The sequence below is a fragment of the Eulemur rufifrons genome, chromosome 3 (genome assembly GCF_041146395.1).
Source record: "Eulemur rufifrons isolate Redbay chromosome 3, OSU_ERuf_1, whole genome shotgun sequence".
Classification (NCBI taxonomy): Eukaryota; Metazoa; Chordata; class Mammalia; order Primates; family Lemuridae; genus Eulemur; species Eulemur rufifrons.
The window spans coordinates 64209186-64230927 of record NC_090985.1 but is presented as its reverse complement, the minus strand read 5'-3'; the positions used below and the strand labels follow the sequence as shown (position 1 = coordinate 64230927).

General features: G+C 40.2%; 2 protein-coding genes across 2 annotated transcripts in view; one reads left to right on the top strand and one right to left on the bottom strand.

The window, feature by feature from the left end:
- Positions 1 to 6800, top strand: part of INTS8 (integrator complex subunit 8) — a 51813-nt gene extending 45013 nt beyond the window's left edge. The window contains exons 24-27 of the mRNA XM_069466208.1: positions 1205 to 1278; positions 1359 to 1423; positions 1585 to 1628; positions 5226 to 6800. Coding sequence (XP_069322309.1) covers positions 1205 to 1278; positions 1359 to 1423; positions 1585 to 1628; positions 5226 to 5342 — 300 coding nt within the window. The 3' untranslated portion in view covers positions 5343 to 6800. The remainder of the gene's footprint in view (positions 1 to 1204; positions 1279 to 1358; positions 1424 to 1584; positions 1629 to 5225) is intronic.
- CCNE2 (cyclin E2) lies at positions 6686 to 16015 on the bottom strand. The gene is made up of 11 exons (XM_069466209.1): positions 16002 to 16015; positions 15816 to 15912; positions 15680 to 15733; positions 14573 to 14721; positions 13470 to 13605; positions 10720 to 10866; positions 9981 to 10076; positions 9591 to 9725; positions 7868 to 7979; positions 7182 to 7339; positions 6686 to 6799 (listed from the first exon to the last, which is right to left on the bottom strand). The coding sequence occupies exons 1-11, from the start codon at positions 16013 to 16015 to the stop codon at positions 6686 to 6688; spliced, it is 1212 nt and encodes a 403-aa protein (XP_069322310.1).
- Positions 16016 to 21742: the final 5727 nt, after the last annotated feature.

Here is a 21742-nt window from a genome sequence, read left to right as displayed (position 1 = left end):
GACATACCACTTCATGCCCACTAGAATGGCTATAATCAAAGGAAATCTAATAACAAGTGTTGGTGAGGATATGGAAAAATTGGAACCCTCATATGTTGCTGGTAGGAATCTAAAATGGTGCAGCCTTGGGAAAATAGTTTGGCAGTTCCTCGAAAAGCGAAACGTAGAAATTACCATATGACTCAGCAGTTCTATTCCTAGGTATATACCCAAGAGAATTGAAATCATATGTCCACAGAAAAAGTTGTACATGAATGTTCATAGCAGCATTATTTATAATAGCCAAAAAGTAGAAACAACCCTAATGTCCATCAAATGATGAATGGCCAAATAAAATGTGGTCTATCCATACAATGAAATATTATTTAGCCATCAAAAGGAATGAATTACTGACACATGCTACAACATGGATAAACTTTAAAAGATTATGCTAAGTGAAAGAAGCTAGACACAGAAGGCCACATATTGTATGATTCCATTCATATGAAATGTCCAGAATAGGCAAATCTATAGAGACAGAAAGTAAATTAGTGGTTACCAGAGGCTTAAGGGGAGAGGGAGGGAAGAGTGCTAATGGGTATGAGTTTTTTGGGGGGCGGGTTAATACTGAAAATGTTTTGGAATTAGATAGTGGTGATGGTTGTACAACTTTGTGAATAATACTAAAGACCACTGGATTGTGTACTTTAAAAGGGTCATTTTTGTGGTATATGAGTTAATAAATATGAAGAATATTTTTTATAGAGATGAATTTTGTGACCTAATTGAAATAGATGTTTTCTATCTTAAGTAGACTGGCAGCCTAAATTTTGCCAAAATGAGCTTCAGTACTTGCCAGCTGTGAAAGGTTTAATTGCATGTTCTGTATGTCCTTGAATGTCATGACACTTTTGCTTGGCAGTTTTCCATCCCCTTCAGTTTTCTGAACTGGCTGTTTGCCAGCTTCTCATTCAAATAAACAAAAGCTCTAAAAATTTGTGGTTAAGGTCACCAATGAAGAAAATATTAGTCAAAGAGACACTTGTGTAAAGGTTTTTGAAATTAAAATGGATGGAATCCATAAATATGAGCTGATGCACTCAGCATGATCCACATGGCTTCTTAAAGTAAAGAATATATTCTTCATACACAAATAAAGATTACCCTCTTAAAACCAAGCCAGTTGTCATTACATGAAACCCTTTTCAAATCTTTGTTTATGTAGGTGGCAATTTTATGTCAGTTCCTCAGAGAAATTGACTACAAAACAGCCTTTAAATCACTACAGGAACAAAACAGGTATGAATAATTTTTAAAATAAATTGAGTTGTAAGTTTTTCTGCTTAAGAATGAAGAAGTAACTGAATTCTCTTTTTCAGCCATGATGCTATGGACTCCTACTATGACTACATATGGGATGTTACCATTTTGGAATATTTGACTTGTATCCTTCTATCAATGTATGTTATGTTAGAATAATTCACTTCTGTAAATTAGAGAAGTATTTATTATTGTGTCTTTTCCAAATCAAAACTGAAAAACAGTTGAGATTCTCTCATTATATTTAATACTATCAGCTTTCTTTTTCTTAACTGATTCATTTAGACCTTCATCATAAAAGAGGAGAAACAGATAAAAGACAAATTGCGGTAAGTTACGTTCTGCCTTTCTTCAGTTTATACTTAGTTTGTAGAATATTAGACAATTATTATTAACAATTGTTAAGATTTGAACCAGCAAAAAAAAAAAAGATTTTGCATGCCTAGTTACTGCCACAATTTGGTTATCAGTGTTTACTTTTTCTCTGCTCTAAACATTCAGTTGGTTTCTTATCTCACACAAAGTCCTTATGATGGGCCTACAAGGCTACGTATAACTTGGCCTATAGCCTACCCATCTGACTTTCCTTCCCCCTTGGTAACCTCTGCTACACCAGTATCCCTACTGTTCTTTGAACATGCTGACAACGTTCACCACCTTAATGGCCTTTGAAATTTTCTCTTCAAGGGACATCCAGCTTCCCTCAGGGCTCTCCTTACTTGTTACCTTCTTTATAATCATCCTTTCCTGACCATCTTATAAAATAACAATTTCTACTTCCATTTTCCCTCCAGTATTATTCTCATTTCCCTTAGATTTTTCTCCGTAACACTTATCAACATCTAACATACTATATATTTACTTATTTATTGTCTATTTCCCTGAGGGTAAAGACTTGGTTTTGTCATAGTTGATACCTAGAATGTTGCTTGGCATGTAGTGGGTGCCCAGTAGTTACTGAATAAATGAATTAATTATTTACTAAAATTTGATTTAGAGGCCAAAACATTTTAAATTTTATTGCCATTATTACTCGCCTAACATTTGCTGCATCTGTATCACCAGATACTTTCTTTGCTCTTTCACTCATATTAATAAAAGTATATGCTCTTTATTATGTTTTTTAAAGCCCTGTACTTGGACTAAATTGTACATCCATTGTTTAGAGGAAACATTAATAACAGCACCTTTTTAAAAAGGAAAAAGGACATGAAGGCCAATTCCACTTGATTGGAGGCTACTCATTCATTTTAATTTACCTGGGGCTGGAAGGCAATGTTGAAATTTTGCCAGCTTTCCTTTGCTATTTCCAAATCATTTCTGCTTGTATGATTTTTGAAGACCCTTCTCCTTTCAGGCTTATACCTACCTACCTCCTCACTAGCTCATGTAACCTCCTAGTTATTCCTCTACAAGTGTCAGGAGACATGTGATGAGCTTACCTATCACTCCAGCTTTACAGGTCTTTGCCTCAGTTCCATTGATTGTCATCTTAATTCTGTGCAAGCCACCCACACCCAAAGCTGCCATGTCTCATTGGTAGCCAAAGTTCTTTTACATATGATCTTATCTTGCAACCCACTCTTTGCCAATAACCTGTCCTTCTCTTGCCTTGACTTCTAGTGATCAATGAGGTATTTGGGTTTGTGACCAGTTTTTTCCCCCAGTCTGTCAGCCCAATTCCATCTTCCCTATTTTAGACTTTTCTCCTGTTAAGTCCCGAGTCCTCTATCTTTTGCATTCTCAGTAACTTCTGTGCCTCTTGTATGCTTGGAATACACCAGAAAAAAGACTGAACAGCCCCTGGCCCCATAGATGTTATAGTCTTGGGAATGGCAGTTCTATGAGTGCCAGCTTCAAATTCGTGTTTCAAGTCCCTGCTTTCCACCTTTAAAATAATCTATAGTTGTACTTACTGTTAAAGCCATTCTGCCAGTGAGTAAAAGATGTTACACTACTCTTGAAGGCAAATTTTTATGCTTCTGATTTTATCCCGTCAGGGACCTTTTAATGAGTTCTTTTTTCCTATATTGTCAACCTTTCCCATAGTCTACAAACTGTTTCATCCTAATACTAACTTTTATTGACTATGCCGCCACCTCTCATTCCTCTCTGCCTAGTTTGAAGCTCTTCAGTCCAGTGTACTTTGACTTCTGCCATCATGGCTCTTAACTGTTCTCTCAAGGGTCACCAAATGCCAAACCCAGTGGATACTTTTCATCCTTTTCCTACTGTTTACGTCTCCTTCCTTCTTGAGATACTCCTTTGGCTTCCCTGTCATTTAATTTTTTTCCCTGACTATTCTTCCTTGTATCTCCCTCCGCCCACCCCTTAAACTTGGTTTTCACAGAAAATTAGTCTTTGGGTTATTTTCTGATCACCCTACAGTCTTCCTAGGTATTGTCATCCACTCATGGTTTTGACTAATACCCACTTGGGATATATTATTTCTCTCAAATATCTGGCTCCTATTTTTACTTCTGTCTCACACTTTGGGCTTTTATAGCCACTTGTCTTTGGGCTGCCTTGTTTGTTTGAAACAACTCTAGTTATACCTACTACAAGCCTTTGCCACATACATTTCTTTATATTGAAATGGCATCACCCAGTAATTTCTCCGATTCCCTAACCTCCCATACTAACTGATATCATTTCTGAATAGTCATATCTCCTTTCAAGCTACATATCAGAGTAGTCTTGTTCTAATTTTTTTAATCTAAAAGTATATTCTAAGGTCCTAAACTATATAAGCACTCTGTAGCAGAACACTTACCATGTATATTTAGTAGGTTGAGGTACTTCTTTCTAATCATGAAAAGTTGAACTACTATATGCTATTACAGGGCTGAGCAACTAGCTATTTTTGTATACTAAAAAAGTGAAGCCCTAAAATACAAATTGTGATTTTTTTAAACACTAATATGTAGGAGCCTTAATTCTGGGGGGGGGGGGAAAGTGCCATGTGTCAAATTACCATGTAGAGCTTGCTTACTGGTATTTTCAAATAAATTTACATGTGATAAAATGTCACTAAAGATAATTCCATAAACTGTGCTACAACAATCATCCTTTTCCTTAAGAGTGGCCCCAGTCATTGTAATTAGATAATAAGGAGCTCTAGGTCAGTTAAAAGTTAATAGGAACTTTTTACCATGTGTGTTCCCACCAGGGAATAGTTCTTAGCTGTAATTTGGTTCCTGCTCTCTGCGCTTAGCCGCTTCCTTGCCACCTGTTTACCCTCCACCAGACCTAACACTCCTACTTTGGCCTAGGTGAGAAGCAAAAGAAACAGATGCTAATGAGAGGAGGAAAAGACATGGGGGGCGGGGACAGAGTGAGAGCATGCCGATCATGCCCCTTTCCAAGTCAAGACCTTACTTGGGGAAGTAAGAAGACAAAGACTTTGAGTAAAATTGGAGGTCTGATTAACATCTAGCACGGGCATTCTAATTTGTAAATTGAAGTATGTTTGTGGCCTAAGGTCATTTTAGAACTTTCTGTTACCATGAGAAGCAGAAAAATCAGGGATCTTTGCAAACTTTAATGTATACAGGAATTATCCACTGCTCCTCTGCATATGCAGATTGTGATTCTCTGGGTCTGGGTGGGGTCTGCATTTCTGACAAGGTTCCAATTGATGCTAATGTTGATGGTTCTTTGGCCACATTTTGAGTAGTAGGGTGTTGTGAGCCGAGGAAGATTACCCCATTGAATAAATTTTAAATGGATTTTGAAAGATAAAAAGAGTGGCTCTAGTTGATTTTTACACATAAATTTTTCCCACAACTCTTGAGTTTTACAATTAGAGGTTCAGTTAATCTTATTAAAACTATCATTGTTATACATAACATAAAAGCTACCTTATATGATATCAGCAAGATTTAATTTTTGACCAGATCTCTAATATCACTTTTTTGTTTTGGAAGATCAAAGCCATCGGCCAGACAGAATTGAATGCAAGCAACCCAGAAGAAGTGTTACAGCTGGCAGCGCAGAGAAGGAAAAAAAAGTTTCTCCAAGCAATGGCAAAACTTTACTTTTAAGCAGTTAGTTAAAATTTTTTAACTTTTATTTTTTAAACAATGGGCTAAAAATAAACAGTATTAAAAGATTAAGTTTATATAATACATATGTACACATTTAGTGGTGTTTTCTTTTCAGACAAAATACTGAAATTAGTTTAAAAACAAAAACTATACAGAAGACTTCATACCATAATAATAGCTTACATTTATAATTTCTTCAAAGGGAAAAGAGATTCACATGTCTGGTAAGAAAAATTTGTTTTTTAATTAAATCTACTTTGAGGCTGAAATTTATTTTAAAAGCTAATTTAAAATATATATATGTAGAAGTAGCTAGTCTATATACAGCAAGGTTTTTTTTTAATAAATAGATTTTTCTAGGAGTCAGTATACATTTAATACTCTTCTGCCTTAAGAAAATAGAAGTTTAGGTCAAGTGTTAAGCTTTGTCACTTTGACACTGTCTAAAACAGTTTTGCAAACATAAATAAAGCCTTAGTCACACTAAAAAAAAAAAGTCCTTAGGGATATCTTAGCATAATAAAGTGACTTTCTCATAAATAGTTTGGAAGGGTACTTAAGTTTTTCACTGAAATTGTGACATACAAAAATGTTATTATAAAGCAACCTATGTGTCAAAGCCCCAAGTAGGAGCCACAGCATTTTTCTTGTTTATTATTTCTTTGGTACTCCCATTGTTTAGAGCACAGGTTAAACACCATGTTCATCTAAGCCTTACTGGTTAAAAAAATGTATTATGGCAAGGCAAATAAACTAGTTAGAAAACAGATTAGATTTCACCATTTGTAGAAATTCAAGTTTTATAATAGCTTGCTATAGCAGCTATCAATAAATTAGTCACCTTATTACAAAACTAAATCTTGTAAACAAGTTTAAGTTTTATTTTCAAGAACCAAATTGCACTAGTCAAGAGTGTAGGAATTTCGAGAACCTAAAAGGTAGACTCAAAGTAATATCACTTAATGTACCCTTTAAGTAGCACTTATCTAATCCAAAACTCTAATGATAAAATTCCTAGTTTATCAAGATAAACATAGTAACACTGGATCTTAAAAAAAGGTTGCTATGGCATAAATCATGGCTGGCTTCTATCCAGTAACCTTGGGAATGAAGTCATCTTTGTAAACAAGTCCTGCTGTTTCTTTAACAGCTAACAGAGGAATTAAATTTCTTCCTTACTGCCAATTTTTTAAGTTTTTCCATCAAAGAATGGCAGTGTAACTTCTGAATTGGCCAGGACAAATCATAGCACTATCTTCCTGTAAAACTTTAGTAGTTCGGTTATATCAACTATTACCCAGTACTTGGTGAATTACAACTTGTTTGGTTGGTTAACTTCTTTAGTGTTTTCCTGGTGGTTTTTCAGTGCTCTTCGGTGGTGTCATAATGCCTCCATTGCACACTGGTGACAACTGTCCTCCTTTTCTGAAGGTGTTTATGTAATGTACTTCATCCTATACATGTGAAGAAATCATGCATTGATAGTCAGACCTTGGCATACTTATTTGAGACCATTCAGCCCTCTAATGTGGTCTCTTTATGTCTTTGAAAATGAGGATAGTCATTCTAAGGTTCAACAGTTTGAACTACCTATAACATGTTTTTTATATATTTTAACCTTTACCTAGATTATTGGCACTGATCTTGATACACTTCACAAATATTGCTTTGACTTCAAAGTAGTATTACTAACTTTACTACATTTTGAAATCAATGTGCCCATTAGAACTTCCTTTCCCCCTACCATCTTACGTAACTGCCTGAAGTAGTATTCTATAGTATCCTATCAGTTTCAGTGACTTACTAGATATAGATAGCAAGACCAAAAAAACATACCAGCATAGCCAAATAATTTGTATGTGTCTGGATATTATGTCTGTCTTCCATAGGAATCTTCTTAAAAGTCTTCAGCTTCACTGGACTAGTGCTTTTTACTATAGTGACGAAAGGCACCATCCAATCTACACACTCTGAAATGTTGTCCCACTCCAAACCTAGAATAGAAGAAAAAAGTTGGAAAAATGTGAAGGTTGTACATCAGAAACTATCTTATGTGTGCCTAATATACTTGCTCCTGCTTCTAAATTTTGACCTAGTGCTAAAACTCATTTTCAAACAAACCAAAACATCCAAATCAACAAGTTTAACAAGTCAAAACAGATTACCATTCTCAAACTGTGTTTATACCATGACTATTGAAGGGGAAAAGGACTTTAGAACTTCTTAACCAATACCTTCTACATATAAAGTTGAAATTGTCAAATCTCCAAAAACTCTTAGGGCAGAACTGTAATCATGCTGATGCACTCCAAATGGATTTAAATTCCATTTGGTCTTATTTTTTGTTTGTAGATACACATTGAGGGATTGGAAAGTACTTCTAACAGAAAGGAATGTAATCACTAAACTGCTGAATATTTCCTACTTAAGTTTTAAATTCATGTTTAACAGGATGTTATAGTTCATACATTATAGTCCCATTAGAAGTTGTGAACAGGTACGACAACAAAATATAGTCTTACCTGAGGCTTTCTTAACCACTTCAATGGAGGTAAAATGGCACAAGGCAGCAGCAGCCAGTATTCTGTACTGGAACTCTAATGAATCAATGGCTAGAACACACAGATCTAAAAGCTAGCAAAGGAAAAACAAAAGTATGAGTAATTTAGGAGGATGAATAATACTACATGTCTCTTGCTAAAACTTTTAGGGATCCGAAGATGAATAAGCCACCAACCCGAAATAAGTCAAATCTTGGGATTGTATGTCAGGGAGTAACGGCACAAAGAAAGGATTGTTGTGATGCAGTGTGATATATTAGCAGGAAGGACACCTAATCCAGATTGGAAAAGACAACGAAAGCTTCTGATACCTTAAATGAGTCTTAAAAGATAAGGTAGCCAGGAAGATTAGAATGTAAAGAGTGTTCTTAGAACATTACTTGAAACTAAAGTAGTTCCCAGTAGTTCGGAACTCCCAAGGTGAAAAATAGGAAATAAGCAAGGAGTACCTTTCCTTTATTTCTTATCCAAGCAAAAGGTGGGGCGGGGAGGTAGGTGGCTAGAGAGACAGTCTAGACTGGATCACAAACGGTCTTTAAGAAGTCAGAACTTTATAGGCTGATTATTGGAACTACTGGAAGATTTTAAATCAGGAAAGTTACAATTTAAAGAAGATAGTTTAGTCTTAAGCAGACAGACCAGAAGGGAACATATTTATAAGCAGGGAAATTAGCTAAGAGGCAGTATGATCCAGGCAATAAGAGAGCTGAGCAAGTAGTAGTGGAATAGTATAAAAGGGCTAGATTTCAGAGGTTTGAGATGACACCTATACAATGGAATAAAACTTAAATTGTTTGTCCTCATTGGTCCAGAAGGTAGTAGAAACACGAGAAAATTGGAAGTGAAATATCAATAGTATATACTTGTAGAAACTGTTTCTACATTATCAATTTATGAAAAGTTTACCCACTCTATCAAAAGGGTATGACTGCCTATGACAATCTGGGATGATAGGAATTCTGACTGATGAACAAGTTAATAAGCCTTTATTAGAAAGTTTTATAAAATGAACCCATTCTAAAATATTTATTGGTTATCAAAAACACAGATTTTAACCCAGGTGACTTAATATTCATTCCCAAATGTCACAATTCTTTCTATTCCATAGGTAAGATTTTTACATTCTAACACAGGAAAAGAATGTAGATTTTCTTCACTTTTGTATGTGGCAGATAAAGCAGACGTAAAATACTTAGAAGAAGTAGGCAAGAAAGAATGGGATCCTCCTCCTCCAATTAGTTACTTTGTAAAATATTTGTTATTAAGTTTTAAAAAACTTTAACAACATAAAGTGATTTTAATTGTAATATTTAACTTAAAATGAATCCCTATGTGTTCAAATACAAAGAATAAAATAATCATACAGAAGAATTCCATACCGTTATAAAGTCTACAGACAACTGGCTGAAAAAATGTTTTCCATTTTATATTAAGAAGAGATACTTAACCTCTCTAGTTTGGATTCCTAAAGAACGAAAGTACTCATAAGTTTAAGGACTTTGTTTTCTAGAATTATTAAGCAACATAAACATTAGGGACAATTTTATACATCAAAAGTTTTGTTCTAGTCAATTGAGTGAATTCAATACAACTTTGTTGTATAGCCTATTTTAGACTATATATAAACTAAACAAACCTGAAATTAACAATAATATTAGCATATATTCAATAAAAATGTCAATACCTGAGCTATTTGAATGAATGTTTCCTGAGAATACTGAGGTAGAAGGACTTTAGGAGCATCTTTAAGAGCATCAACTTGGAGAAAGAGATTTAGCCAGGAGATGATTGTTACAGGACAAAGTTCCCATTTTAAAGCCTGTTAACAAAATTTTAAAATGCCTGTTAATGAACATAGTAGGCACATATACCACCTTATACAGTAGAGTTGAGGTTAAGTAAATTCCCTTCCCAGCCATAACTGTCAATATTTTGATGCATTAACCTCTTAGAACTGGATCCTAATACTAAAAAAAAACCCTCAGTTTTGACTATTTACATCATATCATTTCAGATTTGGTCATAACTGCTATGTTACCAAGTTGTAACTAGAAATAAAGGTAACTATTATTACCTTTAATATCATGAGTTCCATCCTTAAGATATCCTCTTCACTGCAAGCACCATCAGTGACGTATGCAAACTCTTGGAGTTTAGGAGCGTAGATTTCCTTTAAATTGGAATGTTTTTATTAAGCACAATTCAGATTGAGATAAAAGAATTACAGTTTTCTTCACTTTATGATGGGGCTACATCTCAGTAAATCCGTTGTAAATTGAAAATATCATTAGTGCGTTTTCAACTTACAATATTTTCAACTTATCCAGATATAACCCCCTCAGCATGAGTCAAGGACTGCAATGAATGCATATCACTTTTGTGCCATCAAAAAGTTGAAAAATCCAGGCTGGTAAACCATTATTCTAACCCACCACAGCATTTTTTTTCGTCTGATTGGCTGTTTAGTTTTCAAAGATCATTCTATGGAATCCAAACGCCATAATTATGTATGTAAAGACAACAGCAATATGTTTTGTTTGGCAGAAAGAGTGATGGAACATTTCACCTAGATAGTAATACTAATCTCAGAATCTAAACCAGAGACTCATAATAGGTTTAGAGTATAAGGGAACTATGATAACTTATTCTTCCATCCCCATCATGATGTTCAGAAAGTGTACTGAGGAACAGAACCACTCACCTTTCCTAAGGAGTTAATATAAAAAATAATAGAATTCTCTGGGATTAATGTGTTGATTAAAATAACAAAAGTTTGGGATAAATACATCCATGGATAAACTTTGAGAACTTACCTCAAGTTTAGAAGCAATGAATAATGAGGTAATTCCAATGAGTTGAAGCATATTTTTATTTATATCCTTTTGTGTCAACATAAATCTGTCAAAAAAGTCTTGGGCAAGATAAAATGTTTCCCTATGAAGTGTGTATACTTCACATACCTAGTGAAGAATCAAAACATTTCAATATTATCCTCTGAATTTCTCCAAATTGGAAAGTCATGTCTTAGCATACCAGACTTCAGAATACTTTTAAGCCAAACTTTGCTTTTTAAGATACCAAAGTTAAGATAGGCGAGGAAAAAAAATTAACATGTACTAATAGGATCTATCACCATCCTCATTTACTCTTATTAGCTTTGTAGCTTTTTTCATGTGTTTTTATCTCATTTGTTTTTTATATTTTACTGCACTGGTTAAGAAATTATAGAAGAATACTGAATGAGTACCATTGGTAATAGATAAAACCTGTATCTTATCCCTTCTTTCTGACTTTTATGGGAATTGGCCTAATGTTTTACTCTTGTCAATAATAAATAGTATCTGTCATTTCCACACATACAGGGAAAGCCTTTAAATCTCACAGTAACTCCATAAAGTCAGTACCATTATCCCCATTTTGGAGATGAGGAAATAGAAGGACAGAGATACATGAGTTTCTAATAAACAATGTTACGGAAATATCCTATTCCTAGCTTACTGCGTATCTTAAAATCAGGACTGGATGTTGAATTTAAATTAATTAATTTTTTTGAGGCAGAGTCCTGCTCTGTCACCCTGGCTAAAGTGCCATGGCATCAGCCTAGCTCACAGCAACCTCAAAGTCCTGGGCTTGAGCAATTCTTCTGCCTCGGGCTCTCAAGTAGCTGGGACTACAGGCATGCACCACCATGCCCAGTTAATTTTTTGTGTATATTTTTTAGTTGTCCAGCTAATTTCTTTCTATTTTTTAGTAGAGATGGGGTCTCACTCTTGCTCAGGCTGATTTAGAACTCCTGAGCTCAAACGATCCACCCGCCTCGGCCTCTGAGAGTGCTAGCACGGATTACAGGCGTGAGCCACCACACCTGGCTTGGATGTTGAATTTTAAAAAATGTCTTTTGCATATAGTGAGATCTTAGGATTTTTCTCATTTTAACTATTAAAATAATAAATTAATAGATTTTTCAAATGTTGAACCATCTTTCCATTCCAAGACAGAGAATATACTAAGACAAAATAGAGTTTAACACTGCTAGATTTATTATATTCTGTTTTTGCATATAATATTTAGGGGAAAGTAGGAATAAGTTGGATAGGATAACCACTGGATGAATATTGGTCTAACATAAAAAGGAAAAAAAATTTTAATTAACTTAATTGTGCTTAAGTTGATTTCATGATCACTAGACACTCAGAAAAAGGTCCCAACTATCTAAGTCTTATACTCACACTATTAAAATTCAATCTTTCATTCTAGTCAGAATAAGGAACAAGATGACCTGATACAGGAGGACATTTTTTAGTCTTTTTTTTTTTTTATTTTTTATTTATTTATTTTTTTTTTTTTGAGACAGAGTCTCACTCTGTTGCCCAGGCTAGAGTGAGTGCCGTGGCGTCAGCCTAGCTCACAGCAACCTCAAACTCCTGAGCTCAAGTGATCCTCCTATCTCAGCCTCCCGAGTAGCTGGGACTACAGGCATGCACCACCATGCCCGGCTAATTTTTTCTATATATATTTTTTAGCTGTCCATATAATTTCTTTCTATTTTTAGTAGAGGTGGGGTCTCGCTCTTGCTCAGGCTGGTCTCCAACTCCTGAGCTCAAACGATCCGCCCACCTCGGCCTCCCAGAGTGCTAGGATTACAGGCGTGAGCCACCGCGCCCGGCCTTTTTTTAGTCTTAAAAACTTTCCTTATAGCTTCTGAGATCTGTTCTGCCATGTGCTACTCCACCCAAAAGCCTGTAGTCTTTCTCCCTTAGAATGAGTACCATCTCTATCTTAAAGACTACAGAGAAGATTTCCAAAAGTTGGAAGAAAATCATTTTGACATCAACATAAGTAATCATTTTGTCAATAATAATTTTAGAGACTTTTAGAATTTTTTTTTTTTTTTTAGTTCTATTTTACACTTGATGGAATATCAAGGAAGACTTTTAGAATTTTTGTCAAAGGGAATGGACCTAAACAAGAGAGAAAAGTCTGGCATAGATCTATAAGGGGCTTCAGGATCACTTTTACTCCTTTAAATTAATGGTGCAGTGTATTTCTGAAAGGAATGGAAGTATATAATAAAGGGAGGCTACCTAGAGCCTGCCTACAGGGCTTAAAGCTCTCAGATATCCAAAGCCTCGTTATGGTTTAGCTTAGGACAAAGAAATTAGGATTCCTAATTTGTTTTTGGTAATGCAGAAAGTGACTTCTGATGACGCTGAAGCCTAGTTCTGGTTCTTTACTTTGCATAGCAGAATTCAAAACCTAGTCAACTATACATTTCCATTCATCTTAAGTATCCTCGGCACCCAGAACAGTGCCCAGTAAATAGTAATACCCACAGATATCAGGAATTCTGAATTGGGTTTGGTTGTATGTAGTGGCTGTGTCTTTATGATTTTACTCTTATAGACATTTTCCACCTTGGGTACCATCAACTACAATAAATAACCCAAAAAAGATGGCTTGCTGGCAATGGATAATATACCCTGAGGGCACATGGAAAGCACATCTACATCTAAATATTTTTCCATCATACAGAGACAAAGAAATTTATATTGCTGGAACATACCTCTAAAAGCCAGTCTAGAAGTATTGACCTCATTTGTGGTTCCAAGTCAGAATGCAGAACTTCAAAATGCTTGTCATGAATATATCTGCTCTCCTTTTTTAACATGTTTAGCCAAACCTCCTTTGAACATCCCCAGCTATGGAAAGGGGTAGGGTGGGGGATGGGGAGGACATAATTTAAATGGTGTGATCTACATAATATACAAGCTATCTGTTTCACAAAGAATAAATTCAATTTCACACATTGAAATCCAACTTTCAATTAGAATTTGAAAGAAAAAGCTCTTAAATTAGAAGAAAATTTCTACTTTAATTTTTAGAAACCATTTCTTTTGCACAAGAAAGTAGAGACCTGAAATAATACAGTGAGAACCTGGACTATAATAATTTACATTAGTAGGTTTCAAAAGATGGCTTTCTAGTCATACTTACTTATAATTTATAAAGGTTATGTTTAAGAGATAACCATGTTTTTTCAATAGCAATACTAAAAGTTAAATATTTAAAGCATACGATCACAGTAGAGACAAGTCTCAATCACCTGCAAATAGATCATCTACAGTAGAGTCACCTGCAGTGGGGGTAAGGTGGGACAGAGTATAGGAGAAGGGGGATTGATGAGTTTAAGTGTCTGATTCCATTAATTTGCTTATTAAAGCCAAATTACTACATGTTTTATATAAGCTGTACCTTTTAATCTAGAAAAAAGTTTTCTCTTAAGCTAGAAAAAAGTTTAGAACTTATTAAGCTTGGTAAGAAATAAACAGGGTTGATACATCAATTGAACATGCTGTACATGTTAAAATGCTTTCATCTTGACAATTTAGATAAGTCAAACTCCATTACAGTAATTCAGTCTTGCTCAGTCTTAACAGTACTCAGCAAGCAAATGAAAATAATTTTATAAAATCATGTTTTAAATACTCATATCATTTGCAGATAGCACTACTCACAGATAAAATGATACACGCTTAAATATTATTAAAGAAAGCAATTTTTATGTTTCTCTATTTTATAGTGAAAGCAAAAGATAACTCAAAATAGTGCCATGTATTAAATCACTAATTTTAATCTTTGATGAAAAATTACTGAAATTTTTCTTACCTTAAATCAGGCAGAGGTGAAGGATTAATAAAAAGGTTTTTAAATCTGTAATTTGTAAATCTGGAGAAATCACTTGTTCCTATTTCTTTGTGAGGTGTTTCAATGATAATGCATGGACTGATTCCCCCAAATACAGGTGGCCAACAATTCTGTCATTTAAAAAAAAAAATATTTGTGCAGTGGGAAATAAGCTAAGGTTATTAGCTTTTTGTCCTGTATCTTTCATAAATGAAAGCTAATATGTCTAAACAATCTGTAGTTTTACCTTAACATCGCAGACAATAAAACTAATTTGACAATGATATTTTATAAACAAGCCATACAGCTCCCATCAGTCTTTATAAAGAGTAATAGGATGTTTTAGACAACAAAATGCAATTCTAGTAATAGAAGACATTAGGTATTGAAAGAGGAGAGTAACAATAAAGTGCATCTATAGTCTAAAATACTAACCATTTTAAAGATCATAAAATTGTAGTTCTCTGTATCTGGCAATACAAAGGACACTTTTTTTTTTTTAAATAAAAGGTTTTTGTTTTTTTTTTAAATTAAGCCTGCTTTCCTACTTTTGAATACTTGAAGGCAAAACCTTAAAATTGGAATCAAGTGGAATCAATTACTTAAAAGGATCTTTTCCCCAACAATGCTGGTTTCAAAGGGAATCACTGTCTCTAAAGTGCTTTCTGTACAACACATAGGATGAAGAGGTAGGAAAGGGCTGGATGCCAGGCTGTCAGTGATCTCACATCCTATTTATGCCCAAGAAGCAGCTATTAGGACCCTCTACTGTAGTCTGAGAGGGAACAAAGAGCAGTATATCAGGACAGATTAGGCGGGCCCTGCCTGGTGCACCAGGCAGCTAGCTCCAAGAGGGAGGGATTTACAAAAAGGAACCAGCTGCTTCAAGGCGCACTTACTCTGCAGCTGTAGTAGGATTCAGGCACAAGTAAAATCACCCAAAGATAAGCACCTTCCTGCTGACCTCTAGGGGCATTAGAAGTGTCAGAGGAATGTTTTCTACTGTAAAGCGGTAATGCTAAATTCTGTTCCTATTTGTCCTATCCGCATTTGTTTCCCCTAAACCCACCCAGCCCAGTCCTGCATTACCCTAATTTCATATTGATGTTTCTTGGTGACCTCCTCTTTTCTTTTTTTGACATCCTGGAAAATAGAAAAGATCACTGGTAAATTAAGGTCCTAGCAAGGAATTTCCTCCCTCCGGCTTTCTTTCTGCTTAAATCACCTGGGCTGTTTTCCTCTTCTTGGCCTGGATTATCTGGGCTTCTTGGGGGGAATCCGTCTGGCTGGGCTGGGGCTGCTGCTTAGCTTGTAAACGGCTACTGTGGTGAATTTTTAAAAAGGAAGTCTAATTAGTAAGTCACAGGCAGCAACTAATTGTGAAACATGGCTCCAAGACAAATAATGTTACCTTCGTCTTGACATTCTCTTCTTCCAGGTGTATGAAACCTCTGAAGGGGGGAGAGGGAAAACCAGAGTCAAGTACATTGTCATTCATATTCTCCAAGTGCCAATTTAGACGCTGATTCGGAGGTTACAGCTAAGTCCCTCAGGAGGTGGCTTACATGCTGTCTTCTGCACTACATTAGTTATCTCATGGTAATTAATTTTGGACACATGCCTGCATTTCCTTAACCCAATGTACAGCCGAAATGCGAATGTCTTCTAAAATTTACAAAGCACGCCCAGCACCCTGAACGCGCTGGGAGGCATATCTCCCCCAAACGGGTTTTTCTGGGTCCTCCACCCTCTCCCCGTGCACCCAGAGTGGGGCTTGGGCAGCGCCTCCACGTCGCCTCTCCAGTCTTGGACGAACCGCGCAGAGAGGGGGTTGTAGGAGGCGAAACGCTGTGGAGATGCCGGTTCCGCGCCAATTTGGAGAGCGGCAGTGGCGGGGAAGCAGGGGGCGGAGGGAACTGAGACTGGTGTCACGTCCTCCAGTCTCCTTTCCCTCCTTCCCGGCCCCATCGGGCCCTGCCCGCCGCTCTGAGGGGCACCGGGACCCCAACTTCAGATGGGGGGCGGGGGAAGAAATGGAGTTAAAGAAAGGGGGGAATTGAGCTGGTCGGGAACTTTTCTCCCACGGGAGGGGACCCAGACCCCCATCATCTCTCCCGCGGGTTAGCTCCCCAAATGAGGGTGGGATAGAGACGCCCCTAAAATGAGGGGCTTTTCCGTGGCCTCCCACTTAGGGGCGGCCCTCCATCCCCCGCCGCTTCCCCGTCCCCTGCCAAGGGTCCTGACAGGGACGGAACGCGGGGACCCTTCTCCCCAGTCGTCTAGTTCTCGGCGCTCCCACTTCTCCTCCCCGAGGCTCCCGCCCGCGGTAATGGATCGGCCCGACGGGGCTTTCTTTCCTCCCGCATCCCCCCTACACCCAGCACCTCCTCACCGCCAGACCCGCTACTGCTCGGCTCTCAGCTGGCGCCGGCGCCAACCCAATATATAGGCCGGGCCGGGCCCGCCCCGCACGCATGCGCCTCACACTGACACCTCGGGACAGCGCGCTCCCCTCTCCCGCGCGCCCGCCCGCGCGCCCGCGCGTCGCGCCCTGCCTTCAGTGCGCGCCCGCCCATCCCGAGTGGCTGTAGGGTCCGCTCGCCCAGGCCTTCGTCCCGCGTCCACCGCACTTCACTTCATTTACTTGCGCGGCCCGGCGGCGGTAAGGAGTCTCTCAAAGGCTCCTCCTCCGCGGCCCAGCTCCCCGCCGCTCGCCTCCCACATCTCCCGCCAGTTCGCGCCTGCCCCCTCCCACAGCAACTCCCGGATCCTGCGGGTATCAGGCTGCGGCTCAGCCCCGGCGTACGGGCAGGGGAAGGCGACATGGGCAAGCATGGAGTAGCTAGGAAGTTGCCATCCTGTGGCGCGCCCTGGTTGTCCCGCCAAAGCCTCAGGGAACCCGGGTCTTTCCTGAGAGACGCGGAGACCAGGAGGGCCCGCCCCTCCGGGAGGAGCGAAGCTTTGGGTGAAGAGCTGGCCAATGGAAGGCGGGGACGGCAGCACAACGTGGAGCGGCAGCAGAATGTAAACACAGCCCGGGCGCGCTGCCGGCCACGTGCGTCCCTGCGCGCTGCAGGTTCGGCTCCTAGGACTGCCAGTGGCTAGCTTTGCCACACTGGGCGGCCACGTTCAGGGAAGGCATCAGCAGCCGGACAACCGAGGTACGTATCAACCCCGTTTTCCTGCCGACCGGGTTGCCCTCCCCATGGGTGGGTTACTCCCTAGCCCGCCGCCCTGCAGCTTCCACCTTGCAGGAAACGTACGCGCCACAGGGCGCCCTTCCTTTTTCTCCTCCCAACTTTCAATTCCGGGGCCTACGCCACCTTACGAGTGCCGTGGCCCTCTGGGGACCCGGCCGGCCGAGAACAGTCGCCACCACGTGCAGGCCCTGGGCCCGCCGCTCCCTGCCCCGCCCCACCGCTGCCGCCTGCGCGCCCTGCGGAGCCCGCGCGAGCTGCCCGCTCGGGAGGGAGCCGCCCGCCTCCGAGCGATACTGGGAGGAGGCGGGTCCCACTAATTTCCTTTCCTTTCCCCTGGTATTTAAGCTTAGGGGTCCCTTCTCTGTATCTATTAACGCCTCCACCCCAGCGCTCCTCACAAGTGCGCATATTGAAGTCAGACGTGGGGATGATACTCCGCAAACAGGGTTTGCGGCGGGAGCAATGGGGCGGGGAACAGCTCCGGGAACAAAGACCCCCGGGGTGGAGGAGCTGTGCGAAGCCTTCCTTGAACCTGCAGCAGCTTGGGCCAGACGCGCGTCGGCCGGTGCTTCTCCGCCCTGGCCCCTAGTGAGCGGATGGGAGAGGGCTGGGACAAGAAGCCGCGCGCAGGCTGAGCTGTCGCGGCCCAGGCGGGGAGCCCTTCCCGAGATGCACCTGGAGGCGGCGGCCCGGCCCCAGACTCCCCTCCCCGCCCTGCCTTTTGTGCTGCGCTGCCCATGCGGGCCTGCGAGCTAGAAAGAACCAGTGCTCCACCAGCGCTTTGGGGTCGGCAAAGTACATTTTCACACTCTTTCTTTTGATTCTTTTTGAGAGGGGTCTCATTCTGTTGCGTAGGCTGGAGTGTAGTGGCACGGTCATAACTCACTGCAGCCTCGAACTCCCAGCCTCAAGCGTCCTCTCACTTTTGCTTCCCAAAGTGCTGGTGATTACAAGCTCTCTCTTGATGATGTTTTTTTTTTTTTTTTTTTTTGAGACAGGGTCTAGTTCTGTTTCCTGCGTGCCCGAGTGCAGTGATGTCATCACAGCTTACTGCAACCTTGAACTTCTGGGCACAAGCCATCCTCCTGCCTCAGCCTCCCAAGTAGGTGGCACTACAAGCATGCACCACCATGCTCAGCTAACTTTTCTGTTTTTTGGTAGAGACAGGGTCTTGCTCTTGCTCACGCTGGTCTCGAACTCCTGATCTCAAGCAATCCTTCCCGCTTCGGCCTCCCAAAGTGCTAGCATCACAGGCATGAGCCACCATGCAAGCCAGTTTTTACCTAATGTCTTTTTACTGCTCCCAGATCTCATCCAGGGTAGGACATCACCTTTAGATGTCATGTCTCCTTAGGTTCCTCTTGGCTATGATAGTTTCTCAGACTTGTTTTTTATGACCTTGACAATTCGGAGGAGTGCTAGTCAGGCATTTTGTGGGTTGCCCCGCTACTGGAATTTATCTGATGTTTTTTCATGGTTAGACTGGGGTTATGGGTTTGGGGAGGAAAATATAGAGGTAAAGTGCCGTTTTCATCACATCATGTTAAAGGTACATACCGTTGTCATGATTTGTCACTGTTGATGGTGACCCTGATCACCTGGCTGAGGTGGTGTTCATCAGGTTTCTCCATTGTAAGGTTACTCCTTTTTCTCCTTTTCCATGCTGGGCTCTTTGGAAGGAAGTCACTGTGTGCAGCCACTAAGGAGTGGGCAGTTATGCTCCCCCATTCTTAGGGTGAAGAAGTATCTATATCAAGTGAATTTCTTCTGCATTGGAGATTTGTTTCATTTCCATTTCTTAACTTATTCAGTCATTTATTACTATCAGTATGCACTCATGGATATTTTATACTTTGAATTATTATTCAGTAATACTTTATCTTGTTTGGCCAGGGTATTTTTTTTTTTTTTTTTTTTTTGACAGAGTCTCACTCTGTTGCCCGGGCTAGAGTGCTATGGCGTTAGCCTAGCTCACAGCAACCTCAAACTCCTGGGCTCAAGTAATCCAACTGCCTCAGCCTCCCGGGTAGCTGGGACTACAGGCATGCACCACCATGCCAGGCTAATTTTTCTATATATATTATTTTTAGCTGTCCATGTAATTTCTTTCTATTTTTAGTAGAGACAGGGTCTCGCTCTTGCTCAGGCTGATTTTGAACTCCTGAGCTCAAACGATCCACTCGCCTCGGCCTCCCAGAGTGCTAGGATTACAGGCATGAGCCACCACGCCCGGCCTGGCTAGGGTATTTTTATTACTAATTTTTATTGCCATGGGACTGAGTTGAATGAATGGTGCTTAATGATAATCAGTATAAGGAATAAAACATTTTTCCCATTTAATAAAAATGCTCATCATCTGTGCTTATCTAAAGAAAAAATATCCAATTTTAGCAATGTAGTACTAATTAAATTATTCCTTTTATTGCCTCATCAAGGGCATTCTTATGTGAAACTGGCTTTTTTTTTTTTTAACTTGGAGTGAATGTCAGTGAAGTATATGACTACTAGTATAGTTTGGTGCCACTGCCTTACTTTATGCCAAGGCACTAGTAATTTTAACCACAATTGTTTTTGCATCGTCACAGGAAGTATTAGCACAGTAAAAGCGCAGATGTCTTAATTTTATTATTGAGTAAAGTATGTTTCATTATAAAATCGTTTTGACTTCACATTTCATCAGAAATGATCTTTGGGACCCCCAGATGTCTACAGAACACACTTTGAGAACCGCACATCTAGTTGTCCAGACCAGGATCCTGACAGTCAACATAGACATTCCTTTTCTCTTTTTGAGCTCCATAATCATAGTTAACATTTGCTGAGTAAGACGAGTGCCAAGCTGTACCCCTAAGCTTTTACATAGTATTATTAACTCCTTCAGTCCTCCACCAATGCTGAGACAGGTGCTATTACTGTCATTCTCGTTTTACAGATGAGGAAGCTGAGGCACAAGTGTAATTTGCCCAAGATCCATCCTGGAGGCTGACCCAGAGCCCCTGTGTGTGCTTCCATTTATCACCGTGTCCTATTTCTGTTTCCAGGTCATTTCCAAATTACTCCTTGATTTCCTCTGCCTTAGTTCAGGACTGCATCCTCTTCTGTTAGTGCAGTGACCTCCTAACTGGTTTTCCTGACAGGCGTTGCCCCTTCCATCCTTCCAGCATATTGCCAAAGCTCACTTTCCAAAGCACAGATCTGCCTGTACTGCCACCCTGATTAAAGCCCTCCTAGGGATCGCGTCGGGTTAAAGGTCAAGCCCCTTAGTACACAAGACCTCTTGCACCCAGGAAATCCAGCCACATGCAGTTCTCCACACCACCTGCTCGTCTCACTTTTGGATCTTTGCGCCTGCGCTTCTCATTCTCCGTGCCTCCATTGCCTGGCCTCAGCGAATTCCCATTTATCCGTTGGTACTCAGACACCAACCCCTCCAGAAAGCTGTCCTGCCCTGCGCTGAGCTAGGCACTTTCCTTCACACCCCTACTTCCCCAGCCCAGCGGCGGGGAGCTCCCGGGGCAGGGGCTGTCTCTTTCATTACCGGCCTGGGACCTGGCCGGCCCCAGGCGCTTTATAGGATGGATGGAGGAGGCAGCAGAGGTGTGCTCTCTGAAGATGGCCCTCCTGACCAGACTCCAGGGACCGCTCCCTTGAAAGTGCTCTGAAGCTGGCGCCTGGGCGGGCTCAGCGGGATCTCGCTGAGTGTTGCCCTCTAGAGGCAGAGCTGCTCCTGGCCTCTGGGACTAGGCAGGTGAGCCCCTGGCTCCGCCGGAGCCGCCCTTGGCCGTCTCAGAGGAAGGGCCTTAAGAAGGAAGACAGCATCTTAGGATGTGTAAGGTAGAGCACACCTTAGAAATGGTGGATCCAGCTCCATCCCATTTCATGATACTCCACACTGAGAGAAAGAACAGGGAAGAGCCAGGCAGTGATGGAAATACAGACTCTCTGGGTAGAG

What these genes read in the sequence shown, in the direction of transcription:
- CCNE2 (XM_069466209.1), bottom strand. An exon ending in AGTGGTTAAGAAAGCCTCAG is followed by an intron (nt 7,340 to 7,867) that starts GTAAGACTATAT and finishes CTTCTATTCTAG; the next exon opens with GTTTGGAGTGGGACAACATT. An exon ending in CAAATTATTTGGCTATGCTG is followed by an intron (nt 6,800 to 7,181) that starts GTATGTTTTTTT and finishes TCACATGTATAG; the next exon opens with GATGAAGTACATTACATAAA.